The sequence below is a fragment of the Myotis nattereri genome (genome assembly GCF_964212035.1).
Source record: "Myotis nattereri genome assembly, chromosome: 18".
NCBI lineage: Eukaryota > Metazoa > Chordata > Mammalia > Chiroptera > Vespertilionidae > Myotis > Myotis nattereri.
The window spans coordinates 12,473,642-12,493,393 of record NC_138093.1 but is presented as its reverse complement, the minus strand read 5'-3'; the positions used below and the strand labels follow the sequence as shown (position 1 = coordinate 12,493,393).

The window sequence follows — 19,752 nt, the reverse complement described above, 5'->3', positions numbered from 1 at the left end:
ATTATCTCTTGACAAAGTCCATTTTAGCACTTGGCAATAGCATCATGTGATAGGATGTTTGTTCGGTGTGACATTTCTTTGGTAGTAGCTCTCACTGCTGAATACTTTATTACTTGCTCTTGTAAAAACTTAGGAAAGGAAATTTAAAGGATTATTAATCTGCATCTGAATGTGTGCATGTGTGCGTTGAGGGTGATCAAGAGGAAAGAAGTTTGACACATGTTGAGATGTATGAAGTTCTCCTGGGATAATGGTAAGGATTCATTGCTTTGTGGTGTTCACCTTCCTTTGTGGTCTTGTTCCTCTCTCTGAGGGTGGCCTTGCTCATCTTCCAAGGCCTGGGGAGCTGATGTTTGTTGTGCGTCAGCAGAATCCTTACCAGGCAGAAGCTCCCTGGTGTACTATTGGAAAAGAAAGGAAAATCTGAGATCTCATTGCTGAGCTGGTGACTGCAGAGGCTTATACCCTGGCTGTCTAAGCTTGATTTTGATGCTCCTCTTTGGTTAGGCCTGTTTGCTGCAGAATCTCCTGCAGGTACTTGTACCGTGGACTGGAACAGACTGTACTGCTCCCTGCTGAATAGGACTCTTCGTTTCTCTGAGTCCTCTCTTCAAGGCCTGACTCAGGGACTGGATTTTGTTCTCCTGCCAGCTCTTGGGGGCTTTTATCCTCTTCCTCCAATGTGAGAAGTTTCTCGGTTTCAAGGTGTGTCTGTGCCTCTGGGGGTTCACTGGGCTCCACAGTTGGACTTGGGCCTTTAGTTCCCGAGCCCTGAATCTTGTGCTCTTTGCCTTCAGGCGGTTCTTGTTCCCCGGTGAGCTGCTCATCCTCTCCTCTGACTGCCTCCTGAGTTCTGTTTTTCTCACCCAGTGCTACCTGTTTCTGGGTGTCTGGGTTATTATTGTGACTTCCTTGCACAGACTCTTCATGTGAGTCTACTTGACTCTTGGGATCCCCTTGCAGAGGCGGGTCACTTGTCTCTGAGCTGCTGTCACCATCCTCCGGAGTCCGGCTGTTGGGGGTTTCAGAAGACCCTTTATCCTTCTGTGTGATTGTTGGCTCCTGATCTTCCCCCTGGAAACCATCCTCCTCCTTGACAAGCTTGTCTTGAGTCTTGGTGACCCTCTTATTTTCTCCTCCGGACTTGTTCTCAAGTGGTGACAACTCCCATATTCTTTCTCTTGCTCCTGCTGTAGGGGCATTTTTGCTGCTCACAAGTATTTCTGCTGCCCCTCCCTCTGGGTGTCTTGCCTCTTCTCCTGGGGTGACTGCTGCTTCAATTTCAGGATGAGTCTGGTCTCTTCCTTCTGAGCTTAACTCTTGTGTCTTGGAACCTTCTCCAGCATCCCTTTCTTTTGCTGATTCCTGGAGTTCCCATCCGGGATACTTGCCATCCTGTGCTTGCTCTTCCAGGGCTGGTGGCTGAGACTTCCTTTCGCTTTCTTCCCTCCCTACTATTTCATGGGCCTCAGGGCCTCTCCCCTCTTTCTTTTCAGTTCTAACATCAGGTGTTCCTGAAACATTTCTGCTATCATCGTGGACTGAGAAGTTGTTTGTTTCATGTTCTTTTTCTTGTGCTGGGGGTTCTTGGGTCTCAGGTGTTCTGCCATCACTCTCTGGTTCAGCTGCGTTCTTTGTCTCCGGTGGTGTCCTGTCAGCATTGTTTCCAGGCTCTTGGGTTTCAGCTGTTCTCCTATCATCCTTGGAATCAGTTTGTTCTGGCAGGTCTGTGTCCTCGGAACTCAGTTTATCTTTTCCTTGTAGTGGCTGTTCTTGTGCACGAGAGTGTTCCTTAACAGCCTTTTCTGTTACAACAGAAACAACTACAACTCTCTGATCTTCAGGTGGTCTCTGTGTTGTTTCTTCTGATGGAGGACTTTGGGTTCCCAAGTTCTCTTCCTGTTCTCCAATCTCATCTCTTGTCTTAGTGTCACTTTGCTCCCTGGCTGGTTTATCTTCTTCCTTGGGAATCTCCTTATCCTGCCCCTCCTCCCCCTTTGTGGGACTGCCCTTCTGTTCTGATCCTGCTGTTGGCTTATTGGTCTCATTTTCAGCCCCTTTGTCTCCTGTTGATGCTATACTTTGGGTCACTTCCTGACTCTGTCCATCTCCTTCCAGGTGTTGGTTCTTAGGGTCATTGTGCCCAGATGCTTCTCCTGGCAGTTTGTGAGTCTTGGTGTCTCCCTGTGGTTCCACCCTGTTGTATTCTCTTTCCTCAGGGCTGAGCTGAGCTGATGACACTAGTCCCAAAGGAAGCACTAATTTATCTTGAGTTGGTGGAGTTGCCTCTGTGGGCTGGCCAGTTCTGCTGGTTGCCTGGAGATTCATATCATCTGGCTTCTCTTCTGGTTTAGACCCTTGTCTAGGTTCTGAATTTAGTAATGATTGTATGTCAAGATGATGGAGGTTCAACAAGTTGAAGATTGTAAGAACAAATTCATCAAAACCGATGGTGCCATCACTGTCAATAGTCAGAAGATTCAAGTTTCTTTCTACAGCATGATTGACACGTGGCTGCATGAAAACACAGTGAGAAATCAGCCTATTTATAAGGAGTCAATTGTGTTGAGTGTCTACATGTTTCCCAAGAATATTCATTTTTTTAGCCTAATTCTTCAGGCACTTGTGAGAGTTCCCAAAATAGTAAGAATTTTTTTTATTCTGGATGCCATTTTTCATGAGAGAGCAAAGAAGCATTTACATCACTTATGAGTTGCATTGAAATATGTCCTAGTTCAGGATTCCTCTCAAAAACTTAGTTTTGAGCTAAGCAACATTGGCTAAGCAATTGCACAGAGTAGGGAGCTGAGAATGAAAAAAGTTGTTCAAAGGCAGTGAACTGGTAGCCAGGTGTAAAACATGCAGGGATCACTTATGCCTGTCCTGCTTGGATTCTGGAGAAAGGGCAAGAGGAGAAGGATTTGTACAACTCTGTGAGCACCATACCTGAAGAATGTCCCCAAACTCTCCCTGGAAGACCCTTTTCAACTCTCTGCAGGTCAACGTCGCCTCTTCACTGTCTTCCCTGGCATACTTGTGGAATGTCTCGATTACACAGAGGACATCTCTCAGGAGCCGAGGCATCTTGACAAACTCAGGAGACTCTGAGAAAGGACAAACAAAGCGGATCTTCTAGGATGGGTCCTTCAGGGAGGAGATAAAAAGATCATCGTTCTTTCTGACTCTGTCCCAGCTTCACTGGCATTATCTGCTTTATTCTGTATCTTAAAATATTGTATTTGAACTTCCGGGGTGATTTAGTTTTGTACCAGGTAATGTGGTGAAATCAGATCTAGCACAGGTAAATATTAGAAGAGACACTTCACCCCGTCCTTCGGAAAACAGCAACACCCATAGTTCAGAGAAGGCTTTATTGCAAGAGGGCGGAAAAAGAACTCAAATATAAGTGCTAAAATACACAAATAAAACCAACAGAGACCAATCCTTCCAGCCTCATCTAACAGTGCCCACCTGTTTTCCTCCCACCGTGACTCAGTGTAACTCCTCTGTAACTTACGGAGTTAGGAAAGCTTGTAGAGGAAAGAGAAGTAAATCAACTACTATGTATGCAGGCCAAAGCAACTTTTATTATTATTATTTTTTATTTTTATTTTTTAACCAAGAAGACATGGCTCAGGGGCTCAGGGAACTTACTGATAAAATAGAGTCCCGACTTTCCCCTCTCACCCCATCAATCCCCATCATTTAAATAACTCTGCATTTTTATTTTAATATAGGTCTGAGTTCTGTGTCTTGTTAAATAATATTCATGCCTAGGTCATACAAACAGTTTATATTTTTTAAAACAGAAAATGATCAAAGAAGTTCTGGAAGCAAGGGATGCATTTGGGTGGCTGGATACCACCCTCCCTCCCCCCACCCCGTTTAGTATCATCAATAGTGCTTCTTCTGAAATTCTTATATAATCTCACAAAGAAGCAAAGTAGTAGCTCGAGAGATACTCATTGAGACTTACCTTGTTCAGCAGTGACAACAAGTGTGATGCGGGTCAGCTGGTTGTGAGCTGACAGCAGGCACTGAAACCTTTTATTGAGCCTCTAATTGCACAGTTTGGAAGGAGACACCCTCTGGGTCTAAGCCCTGCTTCATCACCACCAACTCCCCTCTTTCTCTGCTGCCAGCTTGTCTTACTTTTATTTCCTTCTTTAGGCAGATTCAGTTAAATCTTGGTTTCAGACTCATCCAAAGGAAGGGGAAAAGGTATCTTGGTTCACTTACTGACTTTGTGAGGGATCTTTGGGGTGGTGATGGCTTTTTTTTTTTTTTTTTTTTAAACCTAAGGACACAATTACATTTCTGTTTGATAAATCATAGGCATGTAGGAGCCTCAGAAGTCATCTGATTGGTCTTTCTACTCAGGATGGACTGAGTTTGACTCAGCCCAGATGGATGGGTGTCAATCATGTGTTTACAAATAGAGGCCCCTTTTAGCCATGTGACAAAAGTGGAGATACCAGTTGATTCAGGTGTTTCAATGCTCTGCTCTCCTTGCTTAGAGGCAGAGTTGGGGGGGGGGGAGGGGGAGGCGGGGAGGGAATCTCGGCTGGGATGTGCAGCACTTTGCTTACCTTAGATGTGCTATTTAAAAAAATGTGATTGATATCTGCTCTTTAAAGGCATTTTTATAATCCAAGGAGCTTAGAAATGAGCATCTATTTAACTGTGTTCTTGCTGTAAATGGGAAAGGGAGACAGAAATTTTCAAGCTGAGGACAGGTAGGAGTAAGCCCCCAGATGCTGAATTGGCAAATGTTTTTATTTCCTCCTAGAACTGGGTTCCTCTTAGAGGAGAATATATAACTAACAAGAGAATTAGAATCGCTTTCTGTTTTAGATATTTAAAAAGAGAATAGAGTAAGTTTTAAAACATGCGTGCCAGCTTGTAAAAGGATGTAAGAAATAGATCCATGAAAACAAGTGTAAAAGATAGACCAAGATAATGGAAGGGTGGGGTTGGAGGTAATTTATTATATGAGAAGTCTGAGACTAAGGAAAGCATCGATATCGATCAGAATCTTGTTTTATCTTGCCGATAATCAAGGCAAGTATATAAGGAAACTGAATGTTGGGGGAGGAGGAATCTACATTGACAGTTTCTGTCTAGAAACACATTTCTCAGCATGCCCCTAAAACAGGGGTGGGGAACCTTTTTCCTGCCAGGGGCCATTGGATATTTATGACATCATTGGCTTAATATAATTCCCTTAATATAAATTTATGTGGCTATGAAAAAAGCTCCTAGGTTTATTGCATTTCAAGTCCTGCCAGCGGTGCCTTTGCAGGGCCAGCCCAAATGATTTCGTGTGGGGCCTACTATGGCCCAAGGGCCAGATGTTCCCCACCCCTGCCCTAAAAGGAAGACTTCTCCTGAGAACTGACATTGGCATATAAAAGTCATTTTAATTCTCATCAGCCAACCTCCCCTGAGAACCAGCTATTTCTCAGTCACTGTACCAAGCACTGGGATGTTTAAAGTTGTGTAAGTTATGTCTCCCTGCCCTGGCGCTCACGGGCCAATCTCTTGAGAAATGATTGAAGGAAACTAAGTATGTTCAAAGCTGACTTGAAAAGAAAGACTCAGTGGTTGAGTGTTGATGTATGAACCAGGAGGTCAGGGTTCGGTTCCCAGTCAAGGCACATGCCCGGGTTGCGGGCTCCATCTCCAGTGTGGTGAGTGCAGGAGGCAGGTGATCAAGGATTCTCTCTCATCATTGATATTTCTATCTCTCTATCCCTCTCTGAAATCAATAAAAATATATTTTAAAAAAAGAAAAGAAAGACTTAGAGAAGTTGTATATTCATATATTGAGGCTCCTTGTATAATAAACATATTCAGTGTATTTATGCTCACCTGAGGCCCTTGTACTAGGTGTACCAGTTACTAATGCGAATTTTGTAATCAAAGAAAACATGATAATTTCAAGAGAAACATCAGAAGTGCTTTATTCAAAGTAATGTCTATTGCTAGCTAGCTACCCATTTCCTCCGTCTTTCAGGTAATTAGTGGATACCGTCCCAATAGAACTTTTCTTGTTTTGAGGCAAACCATTCAGAGACCCAATTTTTTACTTCTTCGTAAGTTTTGAAGTGCTGCCCAGACAGTGCGTGTGCCATCGATTGGAATAAGTGGTAATCTGAAGGAGCAAGGTCTGGTGAATACAGCTGGTGGGTTAATACTTCCCAGGCAAGATCTTTTAATGTGTCTTTAACTGGTTTTGAAGTGTGTGATGGTGCATCATCGTGGCCAATTCTGATCATTTTACGATCAAAGCATGGTTCAAATTGATTATTTGTTGTCGGTAGCGAACAGTATTAATGGTTTTAGAAGCTCATAATACACCACACCTTCCTGATCCCACCAAACGCAGAGCATTGTCTTCTTTCCGAAGTGATTTGGCCTTGCAGTCGATGTTGATGGTTGACCTGGATCAACCCATGATTTTGTGCATTTGGGAATCTCAAAATAAGTCCACTTTCATCGCCAGTCACAATTGGATGCAAAAAAGACTTTCTTTCATGCCATTGAAGCAACATTTTACTAATGACTTTTTTGGTTTTCCATTTGTTCAGTTGATGTAGCACTCATTTTCCTTCCTTTAAAATCTTTCCCGTTGTTTGTAAAGGATAGGAAATTGTTTGCTGAGCAACTTTTAATCTTTCTGCATTTCCTTTTGAGTTTGTCACCCATCTTCATCCAATAATGCTTGTAATTGTTGGTCTTCAAACTTTTTCAGTTGACCTGGACATCCTCTGTCTTTTACATCAAAATCATCGCTTTTAAAGCGTTTAAACCAGCGTTCACAAGTATCTTAAGATGGAGCATATTCACCATAAGCTTCCCAAAGGACATGATAACTTTCAGCAGCACTTTTCTTCAAAATAAAGTAATGAATTAAAACTTCCCACAAATGCTCTTTTTTTGGCACGAAATTCGACATTTTTAAGCATAAAAATATCTATGATGTTAACACCTTCAGAAAATTTGACATGTGAAGCTTTGAAGCTTGTTGTCAATACAACAAAATAGCACACATATCAAATCGCATATATAGCAACATATATGTAACTCCATCTATTGAAAAAATTCCGCACTATTAATTGGTAGAGGCACATTCCGCATTATTAACAGGTATCCGCATTTTTAACCAGTACGGACACGTTCCGCATAACAATGTAGGTAGGAAAGTCGGCAAGCCCCATCCATAACTTTGGGATAAGGATTGGCTCTAAAGGCTGGGTCAGTCCGGCTGGGGCGAGAAGTGTGGCTGCTGTGGCTGGAGGAGGCCCTTTCCCTCCAGCTCCCGGACCCCGCAGCTCTGCCACCTCCAAGTCACTTTCTTCCTTTCCCTGGTAGGGGGAGGGGAGGCGAGTGGGTGAGGGGGGTGGTGTCCTGGCAGGGCGGGGCGAGGCCTTGGCAGTGGGGTCCCAGCGGTGCTAGGGGGAGGTCCCCCTTGGGGCCTGCGGGCCCACTGGCCGGACATGGGGGCAGCTGCTGTGGCAGCGACTCTGGACACGAGCAGGGCCCTTCCCGTGGACCCCCCCAGCTGCGGTGGGCATCTCGGCCGCCCCCTGGGAACCCGGCGGGCACGGCTCGCTCCCGGGGTGGTGTTGGGCCTCCTCCTCGCCTCCGGGCGCGCGCGCCGGTCTCCCCCGCGGGATGCCCGGGGGCTGCGGTTCCGCGGGGCGCCTCGCTTGGGCAGCTGACTTGGAACGGGTGCGGACCGGGGGCATCCGAGGGTTTAATTAAAACAAAGCATCGCGAAGGCCTGCTGCGGGCGTTGACGATGGGATTTCGGCCCAGTGCTCTGAATGTCAAAGTGAAGGAATTCAGTGAAGCGCGGGTGACGGAATCAGCGGGGGGAAGAAGACCCGTTGGGCTTGACTCTAGTCTGGCGGGGGGAAGAGACAGGAGAGGTGCGGAGTAAGTGGGAGGCCCCGGCGCCCCTGCCCTGAGTGCCCGCCAGGGGGCGGGCTGCTGGTGAAATACCGCTACCCTGATCGTTTTTCCACTAACCCGGTGAGGGGGGTGGGGGAGGGATGAGCCCCGAGGAGCTGCTGCTTCTGGTGCCCAGCGGGCAGGCGGCTGCGCTGGCCTGGCCAGGTGCGACCCGTTCAGGGGACAGTGCCAGGTGGGGAGTTTGACTGGGGCCGTGCACCTGTCAAACGGTAACGCAGGTGCCCTAAGGCGAGCTCAGGGAGGACAGAAACCTCTCGTGGAGCAGAAGGGCAAAAGCTCGCTTGCTCTTGACTTTCAGTAGGAATGCAGACCGTGAAAGCGGGGCCTCGCGATCCTTCTGACCTTTCGGGTTTTAAGCAGGAGGTGTCAGAAAAGTTCCCGCAGGGATAACTGGCTTGTGGCGGCCAAGCGTTCATAGCGACGTCGCTTTTTGATCCTTCGATGTCGGCTCTTCCTATCATTGTGAAGCAGAATGCACCCAGCGTCGGATCGTTCACCCGCTAATAGGGAGTGTGAGTTGGGTTTACTTTAGACCCTCGTTAAACAGGTTAGTTTTACCCCACCGGTGATGTGTTGTTGCCATGGTAATCCTGCTCAGTATGAGAGGAGCCGAAGGTGCAGACATTTGGTGTATGTGCTACAATGGGGCGAAGCTACCATCGGAGGGATTCTGGCTGAACCTCTGGGTCAGAATTCGAGCAATAGGGCAGCTCTGCGGGCCTCGGTTGGCCTCGATTAGCCGGTCCCGCCAGGGGGCCGTTGCGCATTGGGACCACGGGGTCCCGTGCGAAGAGCCCTTTGTCCTGGGAAACGGGGTGTGGCTGGAAAGGGGGTCGCCCCCTCACACATTCGCTCGTGGGAAACCTGGTGCTAAACCATTTGTAGATGACCTGCTTCTGGGTCGGGGTCAGCCCTGGACACAAGCGTTTGTCTCGATCCCGGCCTCTCTCTCTCTCTCTCCCTCCCTCCCCAGGGAACAGCCGCCCACATGCCCTGGTGGCTCTGGCCATGGAGGGAAGGACAAGGAGGGGGGAGGGACTGCGCTGGAGCGGACAGCGTCCATGCCTTCCTTTCACACACTGCGACTCCGCCGGCTTAATGCGGAATGTGTCTGTACCGGTTAATAATGGGTTAATAATGCGGGTACCAGTTAATAATGCGGAATGTGCCTCTACCGGTTAATAATGCGGAGTTTTTTCAATCCATGGAGTTACACATATGTTGATATATATGCGATTTGATATGTATGCTATTTTGTTGTATTGACAACAAGCTTTAACATTTCATATGTCAAATTTTCTGAAGGTGTTAACATCATAGATATTTTTACGCCTAAAAATGTCAAATTTCGTGCCAAAAAAGAAGCATTTGCGGGAAGTTTTAATTCATTACTGGTTTTCTTCCTACCTCTCTGACTGTTCCTTTTAATTCCCCTTTTTAGTTTTTTTAAAAAAAATTTTTTGTCTTTCCCTTAACTGTTGCTGTTTCTTAGGGTTCTGTCTTAGCCCTGCTTTTCAGCTTCCTCTCTCCATGTCCTGAACAATCATATATACTCTTATGGCTTCTATTACAACTGACAGGCTGATAGACCCCTTTTATATCAAATCCAAACCCCTCACCTGTGCTTCAGGCTCATCTAACCAGTTACCAAATAATGCTTCCTGGAAGCCTCAAATACACCTCCCACTCAATGTAACTAAACTAAAATTGTCATTTCCTTTCACTACACACCTGAGGTTCTCTTGTGCTTCCATCTCAATAATGATACCGCTACCTACCCAGCTTCTTTAGCTATAAATGTAATATCGTCTTTTATCTCCTCCTCTCCATCATCTCTTCAATGGAACTCCTACTGACTCTAATTCTCAAGTAGGTCTCAACTATACCCACTTTTCTTGATCCCATATCTATTATACTAGCTCAGGTTATCATTGTCTCTCACAGGGATTATTGTTGTTGCTTTTTAAATATATTTTTATTGATTCCAGAGAGGAGGGGAGAGGGAGAGAGAGATAGAAACATCCGTGATGAGAGAGAATCATTGAATGGCTGCTTCCTGCATGCCCCACCTTGGGGATTGAGCCTGCAATCCGGGAATGTACCCTGACTGGGAATCGAACCATGAGCTCCAGGTTCATAGGTTGATGCCCAACCACTGTGTCATGCCAGCCAGGCCTCACAGGGATTATTCTAATATCCTCCTAATGCTTTCATTTTGACCCTCTCCAGCCCATCATCCACATTGCAGCCAGAGTGATCCTTATAAACTATCAATTTGGTTAATGACTCCCCTGTTTAAAATGACAGTAATTCCTTGTGGTAGGGACCAGAGTTTAAAAGGTGGATTGCCTCTAGAAAGTGGAGGGCCTTAAATTCCAAACTGAAGACTTTAGACTTTATCTTGCAGAAAATACAACAGATTTTTTTTTTTTAAAATGGGGGAGTAATGACAAATAGAAATCAAATTTCAAAAAAGTTTTTGTAATTTGAGTGCCTGCCATGGATGTCTGGAGGGTTCAGAAAATAATAACCTATTCAGAAATCTACTTTTGTTTTGTTTCAGATTATTGCATGTGACTGTCAGCTTTTATTAACAAGGGAAACATGTGCTTATTACATATTACATAGATTATAATCTTCAGAAGATTACAGTCCAGTACACTTGCTAAACAAACATAATTACTATGACTGAATGAAAATATTAGCAGTGTGTAATTAATGTAGAGATGCGTTTATACTTAACTAGTGGCCATGGACTTTCAGTTCGAGGGAACTAAGTTCCAGGACTTGCTTTCTCTTCAGAAAAGAAATGAGAGTAATTAAATGCATATGTGAGGTTCACAGATCTGGGCAATGGTCTTTGAAAGTACTAGGGTCACAGAAAATGGAGTAGGTAGGGATCTTATCCTTCAATGAATAAACCTGGGATGATAGGCACTTTGGAGAGGAATTTGGGAGACAAATTGAGAGAAGTTCAGGTCTGATTGGCTAGAAAAGAAAGATCTTTGGAACTGGAACTAGGCTCTGATGATCACCTTTAGTAGTTAACTTTCCCCCCTGTTTTCTGTAGAGTTGGGCTGAGGGATTATTTTGAGTTGTTTTGAGAGTTTCAGTTGGACAAGCTGAACATTAGAATTAAAGTAATTATTTTTCAGTCCTGGGAATAACCTTGGTGATAGCTATTCTAGACTCACAGTTGGAAATATGAAACAATGGAGGCCCAGAAAGCTTAAATGGCTTGCACAAGGACACACAGATTAAAGTGAAGGAATAGGCCAGAATATCTACTTCACCACTGTATGCATATTGCCTAGAATGTCTGACACACAGCAGGAGCTCAATAAATATTTATTAAATGAATGAATAAATAATCCCCAGGCTTCTTATTACTTGTAGTATTATTTCCACTGCACCATGGAAACTATGACAGATTTAATAAAAAAAAAAAAAAAAGGAAAAAAAAAAAGAGGGTCTTTGAGCAACCAGGACAGGCCTGCACAATGTCAGAGGATAAAGGTCATTATAATACAGATAGATTTCCCTAGCAAAAGAACTTCCCCTTACCTGATGTATTAGTTTGCTAGGGCTATCATAACAGCCACAGAATGGGTTGCTTAGCCAATAGAAATTTATTTTCTCACAATTCTGGAGGCCATAAATCTAAGATCAAGGGGTTGGTAAGGTTGTTTTTTTTTTATTCTGAAGTTTATGAGGGAAGGATCTCTGTCCTTGGCTTGTTGATGGCCATCTTCTTCCTGTGTCTTCACATCATCTTCCCTCTATCATGTGTGTCCAAATTTCCATTCATTTTGGGTTAGGGCCCACCTAATGATCTCATTTAAATAAAATATTTATTTAAATACTGCATCTCATATATTCTAAAGTACTGGAGGATAACACTTCAATATATAAACTTTTAGGGGTGGGGAACATAATTCAGCCCATAACACATAGAGACCAGCTTTGCCATCACAGAGCATTTTAAACCCTCAACCCCATTCTTTAGCAGCAGCCAAGGTAATGTTAATAGAGCTCCCAGTTTATATTTAAGCAGTCAATTGCCCAACAGCCTCAAGCTTCTGCCCATGTATGTATATTAACTAGGTGAAGCAGGAGGGTTTGCCTGCCACATTGCTAAAAGAAGAGCCATAGGGCATGGGCTGGCTGGCCCATTTTTTTTTTTTTTAATGAGGTTATTATAACTGACGAAACAATACTTTCTTCTTTGAAAAATGGCTCTTTCCTCATCTTGTAAAATCGGAAGGGCTTTGATTGTTTTACCATAGTTATTAATGTTGATCTGTAGCTTAGATGATGAGTGTATATTTCAGGAGTATCCTGGGGCTCTGAAATAAATGCCTATTGAATGGACCTTTGAGAAAGCCAGGGGGGCTCTTCCATGGTTTCCAGGAAGATCCTTAAGAAAAACATACACGGATCTTAGGGGAAGAAGAGTTTTGTAGTTAGAAATTATTTGAAATAGGTGATGTTCCATGGTAGTGTATCAGGTTCTGTCTTTGGTGGGCATCTGCTATTTGTGTTCAAGTGAGGGAGAGGCTGGTGCTCCTTGCAGAAAATGCCATCCTACTCCATCAGAATGATACTCAGAAGCAGAGCTTTCTTGTCTCTACAACTGACAAACATGATGAGTATCTATAACTTAGGATGCCTTGTCATCCATGACCCTCACAATTTGAAATACTACCCTGGATCAGGGCCTTCTTTGGACTTATTCCTTATACCAAGGCCTGAATACTAAATATAGACTCCAGCAGATGGCACAGGATCATTAGATAATAATTTGATATTTTTGGCATTACTGTTAAACATATTCTGACTGTCACTTAATAGACTGTGTTGCTTAAAGCAACAGCTCATCTACAATTTCTATAATGCTGAGCTGAACTTTCAGGCCATTTCCTACTATCAGCTCATTAGACATCAAAGACAAAGAAGTTGCTGTATTCTTGAAATGAAATATTAACAAATATTGGGAGTACCATTATTTGCCATGAACAGTGAATCACTGCAAAAGACAAACAAACAAAACAAAAAACAAGCACAGAAAGCTGTGAGGTCAAGAATAAAAACACTTGGGCAGAGAATCCTAGCTTTGGGGGCAGTGGGAGAGGAGGCAGATAATATAGGGTTCACCCTAACAGGGAAAAATGGTTGGGGAAAACAAAGATTTTTTTTTCCTCTTTCTTTTTTTTAAATTTAGACATAATCGTAACCAAATACCCTTAAGTGAATGGCAGTTTTTTTCAGTTCCTAGATACTGAGCTATGATTTGACGCATAATTAAAACAGACAAAAATAATTGTTTGCTAAACATTTATTATTAATTTTTAATACAGTCCAATTATTTCAACAAGAATGTCTCCAAGGTAGTATCAATAGGCTTCAAAGAATTGTGGGCTGATGGGTTTTCTTAAGGGCCTGTAGGAACTTGCCCCTCTGTTTACAAATTTTTCCCTTCCCCTCCCCCAAAATGCTCTCTGTGATCTCTTATTGGCCCTAGAGGAAGATAGATGTCTACTGGACCCTACGCAGGTTTCCTCTCAGGTAAAATTAATAAAGGTAGTAATATTCTGAAATTTATCAAAGATTGGGGGAAGAGAACCGAGGACTATAGACTACAGCAAAAACAGTTCTAAAATTTGAGTTCTGGAGTTTTTGAGAAACACCTTACTTTTGCTTTATGAGATTTTTAAGTGTTTATGGAGTCAAGTGTAAAAAAAAATCAAATTCTAAGTTTTAAAGCTAAATGTTAATAGAGATTTCTCCCAATTATGGACTACTTTCACATGGAAGTCAGTTTCTGTAGAAGTCAGTTTCCCTACAGTAAAAATCCAGTCCCCTTTCACAATCTATGCTAATTATGCCAAAAAGATGAGAGGTTATTTGGAGGTAAATATAAATGTAATTTAGGCCCAAGAAGAAATACCAACTTGAACACTAAAAAATATCTAAATTCTCCACAAGATAGGTCAACCATTTAAAAAACAGACCCGATTCTTTTGACTCTCACATCTGATTATTCTTGTTACTTCTGAAAGCAGTAAATTAACATGTTCCCCAAACAAAACTCCTTCAACAAATTAAATGACCTGTTTTTAAAAATGCACACCACATCTGCACCAAAGAACAAAGACATCCTGCAGAATTACTCGAGGAAGACTAAAAGGTAGAAGTACAAAGTACATGAAATGAGTATAGTTTAAGATTTTGGAAAAAAAGACATTCTAGCATAACAGAGTTTTCCCACAACCAAAAACATTCGAGTCATCTGGTACCCAGTGTTTTCCCATTTTCCTTTGCTGAAGCTTTGGCAAGTGTCGGGATATGGCGGCATTTCTTAAGGACGGTATTGGGACCTCTGCTCTTGGATGTACTCATAGAGAGGGCTGGAGCGCACCGGGGCACTGGCAAACGGACGCTTGCCAGACTCCAGAATCTGCTGCCGGCCCTTATCTTTTTCCTCCCAGCCTCGGCCGCGCCTCTGCGCCTCTTCCAGCTGGCGGAGCTGCTCTTCTTCCCGGAATTTCCTCTCCCGCTCCTGCCGGCGCCTCAGTTCTTGCTCCTCCCGCAGCTGCTGCTCTTCTTGGCGACGTAGTAGCTGTTCTTCCGGTTCCCGGAGGAGCTGTTGATCTTCAAGGAACTTTCTGTCGCGTTCCCGGCGAAGCTGTTCCTGGCCATCCCGGCGGCGCAGCTGCTGTTCCTCCTCGCGGAGCTTTCTGTCGCGCTCTTGGCGAAGCTCTTGTTCGAGCTCCCGGCGGCGCAGCTGCTGTTCTTCCCGTTCCTTGAGGAGCTGTTCCTCCGCTCGGAGCTTTCTGTCTCGCTCCTGGCGGAGCTCTTGGCGGCGCAGCTGCTGTTCTTCCCGTTCCTGGAGGAGCTGTTCCTCCGCTCGGAGCTTTCTGTCGCGCTCCTGGCGGAGCTCTTGGCGGCGCAGCTGCTGTTCTTCCCGTTCCTGGAGGAGCTGTTCCTCCGCTCGGAGTTTTCTGTCTCGTTCCTGGCGGCGCAGCTGCTGTTCTTCCCGTTCCTGGAGGAGCTGTTCCTCCTCCCGGAGTTTTCTGTCTCGTTCCTGGCGGCGCAGCTGCTGTTCTTCCCGTTCCTGGAGGAGCTGTTCCTCCTCACGGAGTTTTCTGTCGCGCTCCTGGCGGCGCAGCTGCTGTTCCTCCTGGCGAAGCTCTTGCTCGAGCTCCTGGCGGCGCAGCTGCTGTTCTTCCCGTTCCTGGAGGAGCTGTTCCTCCTCCCGGAGTTTTCTGTCTCGTTCCTGGCGGCGCAGCTGCTGTTCTTCCCGTTCCTGGAGGAGCTGTTCCTCCGCTCGGAGTTTTCTGTCTCGTTCCTGGCGGCGCAGCTGCTGTTCTTCCCGTTCCTGGAGGAGCTGTTCCTCCTCCCGGAGTTTTCTGTCTCGTTCCTGGCGGCGCAGCTGCTGTTCTTCCCGTTCCTGGAGGAGCTGTTCCTCCTCACGGAGTTTTCTGTCGCGCTCCTGGCGGCGCAGCTGCTGTTCCTCCTGGCGAAGCTCTTGCTCGAGCTCCTGGCGGCGCAGCTGCTGTTCTTCCCGTTCCTGGAGGAGCTGTTCCTCCTCCCGGAGTTTTCTGTCTCGTTCCTGGCGGCGCAGCTGCTGTTCTTCCCGTTCCTGGAGGAGCTGTTCCTCCGCTCGGAGTTTTCTGTCTCGTTCCTGGCGGCGCAGCTGCTGTTCCTCCTGGCGAAGCTCTTGCTCGAGCTCCTGGCGGCGCAGCTGCTGTTCTTCCCGTTCCTGGAGGAGCTGTTCCTCCGCTCGGAGCTTCCTGTCTTCTTCCTGAAGGCGTCTTTTCTCCTCTCTTTCCTCCTTCAGCAGCTGCTCTTTCTCCCGCTGCAGCTGCTCCTCCTCGCGCTGCAGCTGCTCACGTAGAGCAGGCTTGGAGTACAGTGTGTGGCGGCGTCTCTGGCTTTCCTCTTCTAGTTGCCACCTCCACTTTTGGTCGCGGAGCAGCTCCTCCTGGCGCCGCTCTTCCTCCTGGAGCTGCTCCTCCAGCTCGCGGGATTGCCGCTCCTGCTTCCTCTCGAATCCCTGTAGGCGCTGATCCTCCTCCTCGCGCAGCCGCCTCTCACGTTGCTGGCGGAGGAGCTGGGAGTCCTCCTCCCGCTCCCGCAGCCGCTGCTCGCGCTCCTGCAGCCGCCTCTCCTCCTCTTCCTCCTGCTCTTGGCGGCGCCTCAGTGGCCCCTGCCTGCGTGGCCTGCGGGGCCTCGAGTAGACCTTGCTCTGTCGGGCTTCGGCCTCGCTTTCCAGCTGCCGCTGCCACCGCAGGGCACGGCTCTCGCCCAGCTCACCGGCCTCTTCTTGCAGTGCCTCCTCCTCAGCCAACTCCTGCTCCCGCCTCAGCTGCTGCTCTCGCCGCTCCTCCTGCTCCCGCCTCAGCTGCTCCAAGAGCGGCTCCGGCTCCCGCCTCAGCTTCTGTTCCAAACGCGGTTCCCGCTCGCGCCTCAGCAGCTGCTCTCGCCTCTCTTCTTGCTCCCGCCTCAGCTTTTCCAGGCGCGGTTCCTGCTCTCGCCTCAGCTCCTGCTCCCGCTCTCGCCTCAGCTTTTCCAAGCGCGGTTCCTGCTCTCGCCTCAGCTCCTGCTCCCGCTCTCGCCTCAGCTTTTCCAAGCGCGGTTCCTGCTCTCGCCTCAGCTCCTGCTCCCGCTCTCGCCTCAGCTCCTGCCCCTGCCTCTCTTCTTGCTCCCGCCGCAGCTTCTTTTCCAGGCGCGGTTCCTGCTCTCGCCTCAGCTCCTGCTCGCGCCTCTCTTCCTGCTCAAGCCTGAGCTCCTGCTCACGCCTCAGCTGCTCCAAAAGCGGCTCCTGCTCCCGCCTGAGCTCCTGCTCGCGCCTCTCTTCCTGCTCCCGCCGCAGCTTCTTTTCCAGGCGCGGTTCCTGCTCTCGCCTCAGCTCCTGCTCCCGCTCTCGCCTCAGCTCCTGCTCGCGCCTCTCTTCCTGCTCAAGCCTGAGCTCCTGCTCGCGCCGCAGCTGCTCCAAAAGCGGCTCCTGTTCCCACCTGAGCTCCTGCTCGCGCCTCTCTTCCTGCTCCCGCCGCAGCTTCTTTTCCAAGCGCGGTTCCTGCTCTCGCCTCAGCTCCTGCTCCCGCTCTCGCCTCAGCAGTTGCTCTCGCCTGAGCTCCTGCTCGCGCCTCTCTTCCCGATCCCGACTCAGCTTCTTTTCCAGGCGCAGTTCCTGCTCTCGCCTCAGCTCCTGCTCGCGCCTCAGCTCCTGCTCCAAGGGCTCCTGGCGCCCGCGCCTAAGCCTCTGCAGCTGCTCTTCCACCTCTTCCTTCTCCTCCTCCAGGCGCTCCCTCAGCTCCTGCCGTTCCCGCCGGGGTAGCTGCTCCTCTTCCCGGAGCTCCCGCAGTTTCTCCTCAAGGCGCTGGCGCTCGCGCTCCAGCTCTCGCTGCTCCCGCCTTTCTCGCCTCCGCTCTTGGTCGGGAAACTCCTCGGGCGCCCGCCCCTTGCGCTCCTGCAGCTCCTCTTCCTCCTGGCGGCGCGCTTCCTGCTCTCGCCTTTGCAGCCGCTGCTCTCGCCTCTCTAGCTTCTCCCTCTGCTCCTCTTCCTCAGCGAGCTCCCTCTCTAGTTCCTGCCTCTTCTGCCAGCGTGCTTCTTCCAACTCTCTGTCCCGGGGATCAAACCGCCTTCGGTCTTCTTGCCTGCGATCGAGTAACGGGGCCCCCTTTCCCTCACACGGGGCTTCCTCCTCCAGCCCGGACGCCTCGGCCAGAGCGTAGTAACAAGCTTGAGCCACTTTGAAAATGAACAGGAGGTACTCATTGAAATCTACCAGCCCGTTACAGTCGCGATCCAGAAGTTCCAGGATCAAATCTACCGTTTCAGGATCATGTGGTCGCTATGAAAAAAAAAAAGGATGAAAACAGAAGTTTTTTTTTTATAATGTACCATTTACAGCTAGTAAACTTTCTCACACAAATATACATTTTACGACATGCAGACATTCAAAAGACAAGAGCAATTAGGAAAATCCCAGGGTGTATGGTGAAGTTTTGTTGTCTTCATGTAAAAACGTGAATACCTCATTTTATAGCATACATTTGTTGGAAGTGTTTGCATCTTGTAATTTAATGCTGATGAAAAGAACACAAGTTCTCTTTAGCTGGGTGAATAAGAATGAACTTATTCTCAACTGAGAAATAAATGGGACTCTATGAAGATGTGCACCAGCCATTTCTGTCTGAAATAGCTAGTTCCTTTGATTTGACTTTTAGTCTGTGTTTGAAAAGAGAGCAAAACATTTATGGTAACACCATTTTACTAGTGAACAATATGAATTTAATTACCGAAATTTGCAAGTAATTTTAAATTCCTTCCAAGTCTAGTTTGATCTAACATCTTTGGTGATAACCTCCCATGACCACCAGTTCATCCACATTGCCATTGCCATCAAGTACATGAAATAATTGCTAGTAACTTCTTTAGTACTCAGACTACAATGACAATTAAGTATCTTCAGGCTCAAAAATGAATGGGAATGTAGTGTAGAGCTATCATGGTGTAAAATGAATATAAAGTCACCATTCCTTGCTCTGGTTGCTCCTGAGAAGGAAGTTCATAACCCCAAATGAATAAAGAAATGTCCTTTTCATATTTCTTACCCGAAGAATAGCTCCAAATTCCCTTTCAAGGAGGTTCTTCAGGTCTTTTTTGCATAGTGCTGCCCCATCACAATCATGTGAGGCATATTGATTGAAAACTTCAGTGATATCGACGATGCTTCTCAGGAGTGGAGACATTTTTTTTCCTTTCTTCAGTTCAAGTAAACCTAAAACAATAAAATAGGATCCAGAATCAAACTCTATTTCTGGTCTTTGGGAGGTTTTAGCCCCACTGTTTTGGGCAGATCCTTAAGTAATTTGACTTTACAATAGTAGTTATTTTCAACCTGGACTTTCAAAGCATTTTATTTTTTAATATTGTATAGCTCTTAGAAAAGGGAAGAGAGATCCTGAGAAACTTCAAGCCTGGGAATTATCTGCAGACTATCCTGTAGTCGGCTTTCAGATTGTTCAGACAATCTGAATTATCCATTTCTTTTCCTCTTCTCTCTTTCTCCTTCTTAATGTATTTCAGATCAGACAGTGTAGAGTATAATGTAGAAATTTAAATTTGATATGCTGCTACTCATAGCATCTGCCTCTAAAATTGAACAAAGAGGGTAGGTGAAAGCGAAAAGGTGAAGGAGGATCTGAAAGTATCTTTTTAAAAAAATATATTTTATTGATTTTTTTACAGAGTGGAAGGGAGAGGGATAGAGAGTTAGAAACATTGATGAGAGAGAAACATCGATCAGCTGCAGGAGGCAACCAAGGTACATGCCCCTGACCAGAATCAAACCTGGGACCCTTGAGTCCGCAGGCCAACGCTCTATCCATTGAGCCAAACTGGTCATGGCCTGAAAGTATCTTAAAGTGAATAGAAGCCACATACACCTAGGTGTGGAGCAAAACATTTAGTGGCAACTAGAACATTAAAAAGGGAATGTGGGTTATTCCCCAACATTATAGCCCATAAGAGATCTAGGAATATAATTCACAAGTCAGCAGTTTTAAGATTAAGCACTACTTCTCCATAGTTAAAGGTGGCATTGCAATATTCAGATAAACCAATGCAGAAAACAAAGAGTACATTTTATCTGCCTTAACTAAGATATATCACAGATATTCAATTATTGAAAGCTTCTGAGAGGTACTTTCTGACTGGCTACCAGGGTCCATGGGTCAAATTGAACCTGGACAAATTTGAATAACATTG

At 46.3% G+C, this 19,752-nt stretch overlaps 1 protein-coding gene across 1 annotated transcript; it reads right to left on the bottom strand.

The window, feature by feature from the left end:
- Nucleotides 1-278: 278 nt before the first annotated feature.
- TCHHL1 (trichohyalin like 1) lies at nucleotides 279-3,084 on the bottom strand (the record flags this gene model as incomplete). Its single annotated transcript, XM_081113266.1, is given in 4 exon segments — nucleotides 279-403; nucleotides 406-475; nucleotides 478-2,514; nucleotides 2,947-3,084. Coding segments are annotated over 4 exon segments (2,370 nt in total).
- Between the last annotated feature and the right edge of the window lie 16,668 nt (nucleotides 3,085-19,752).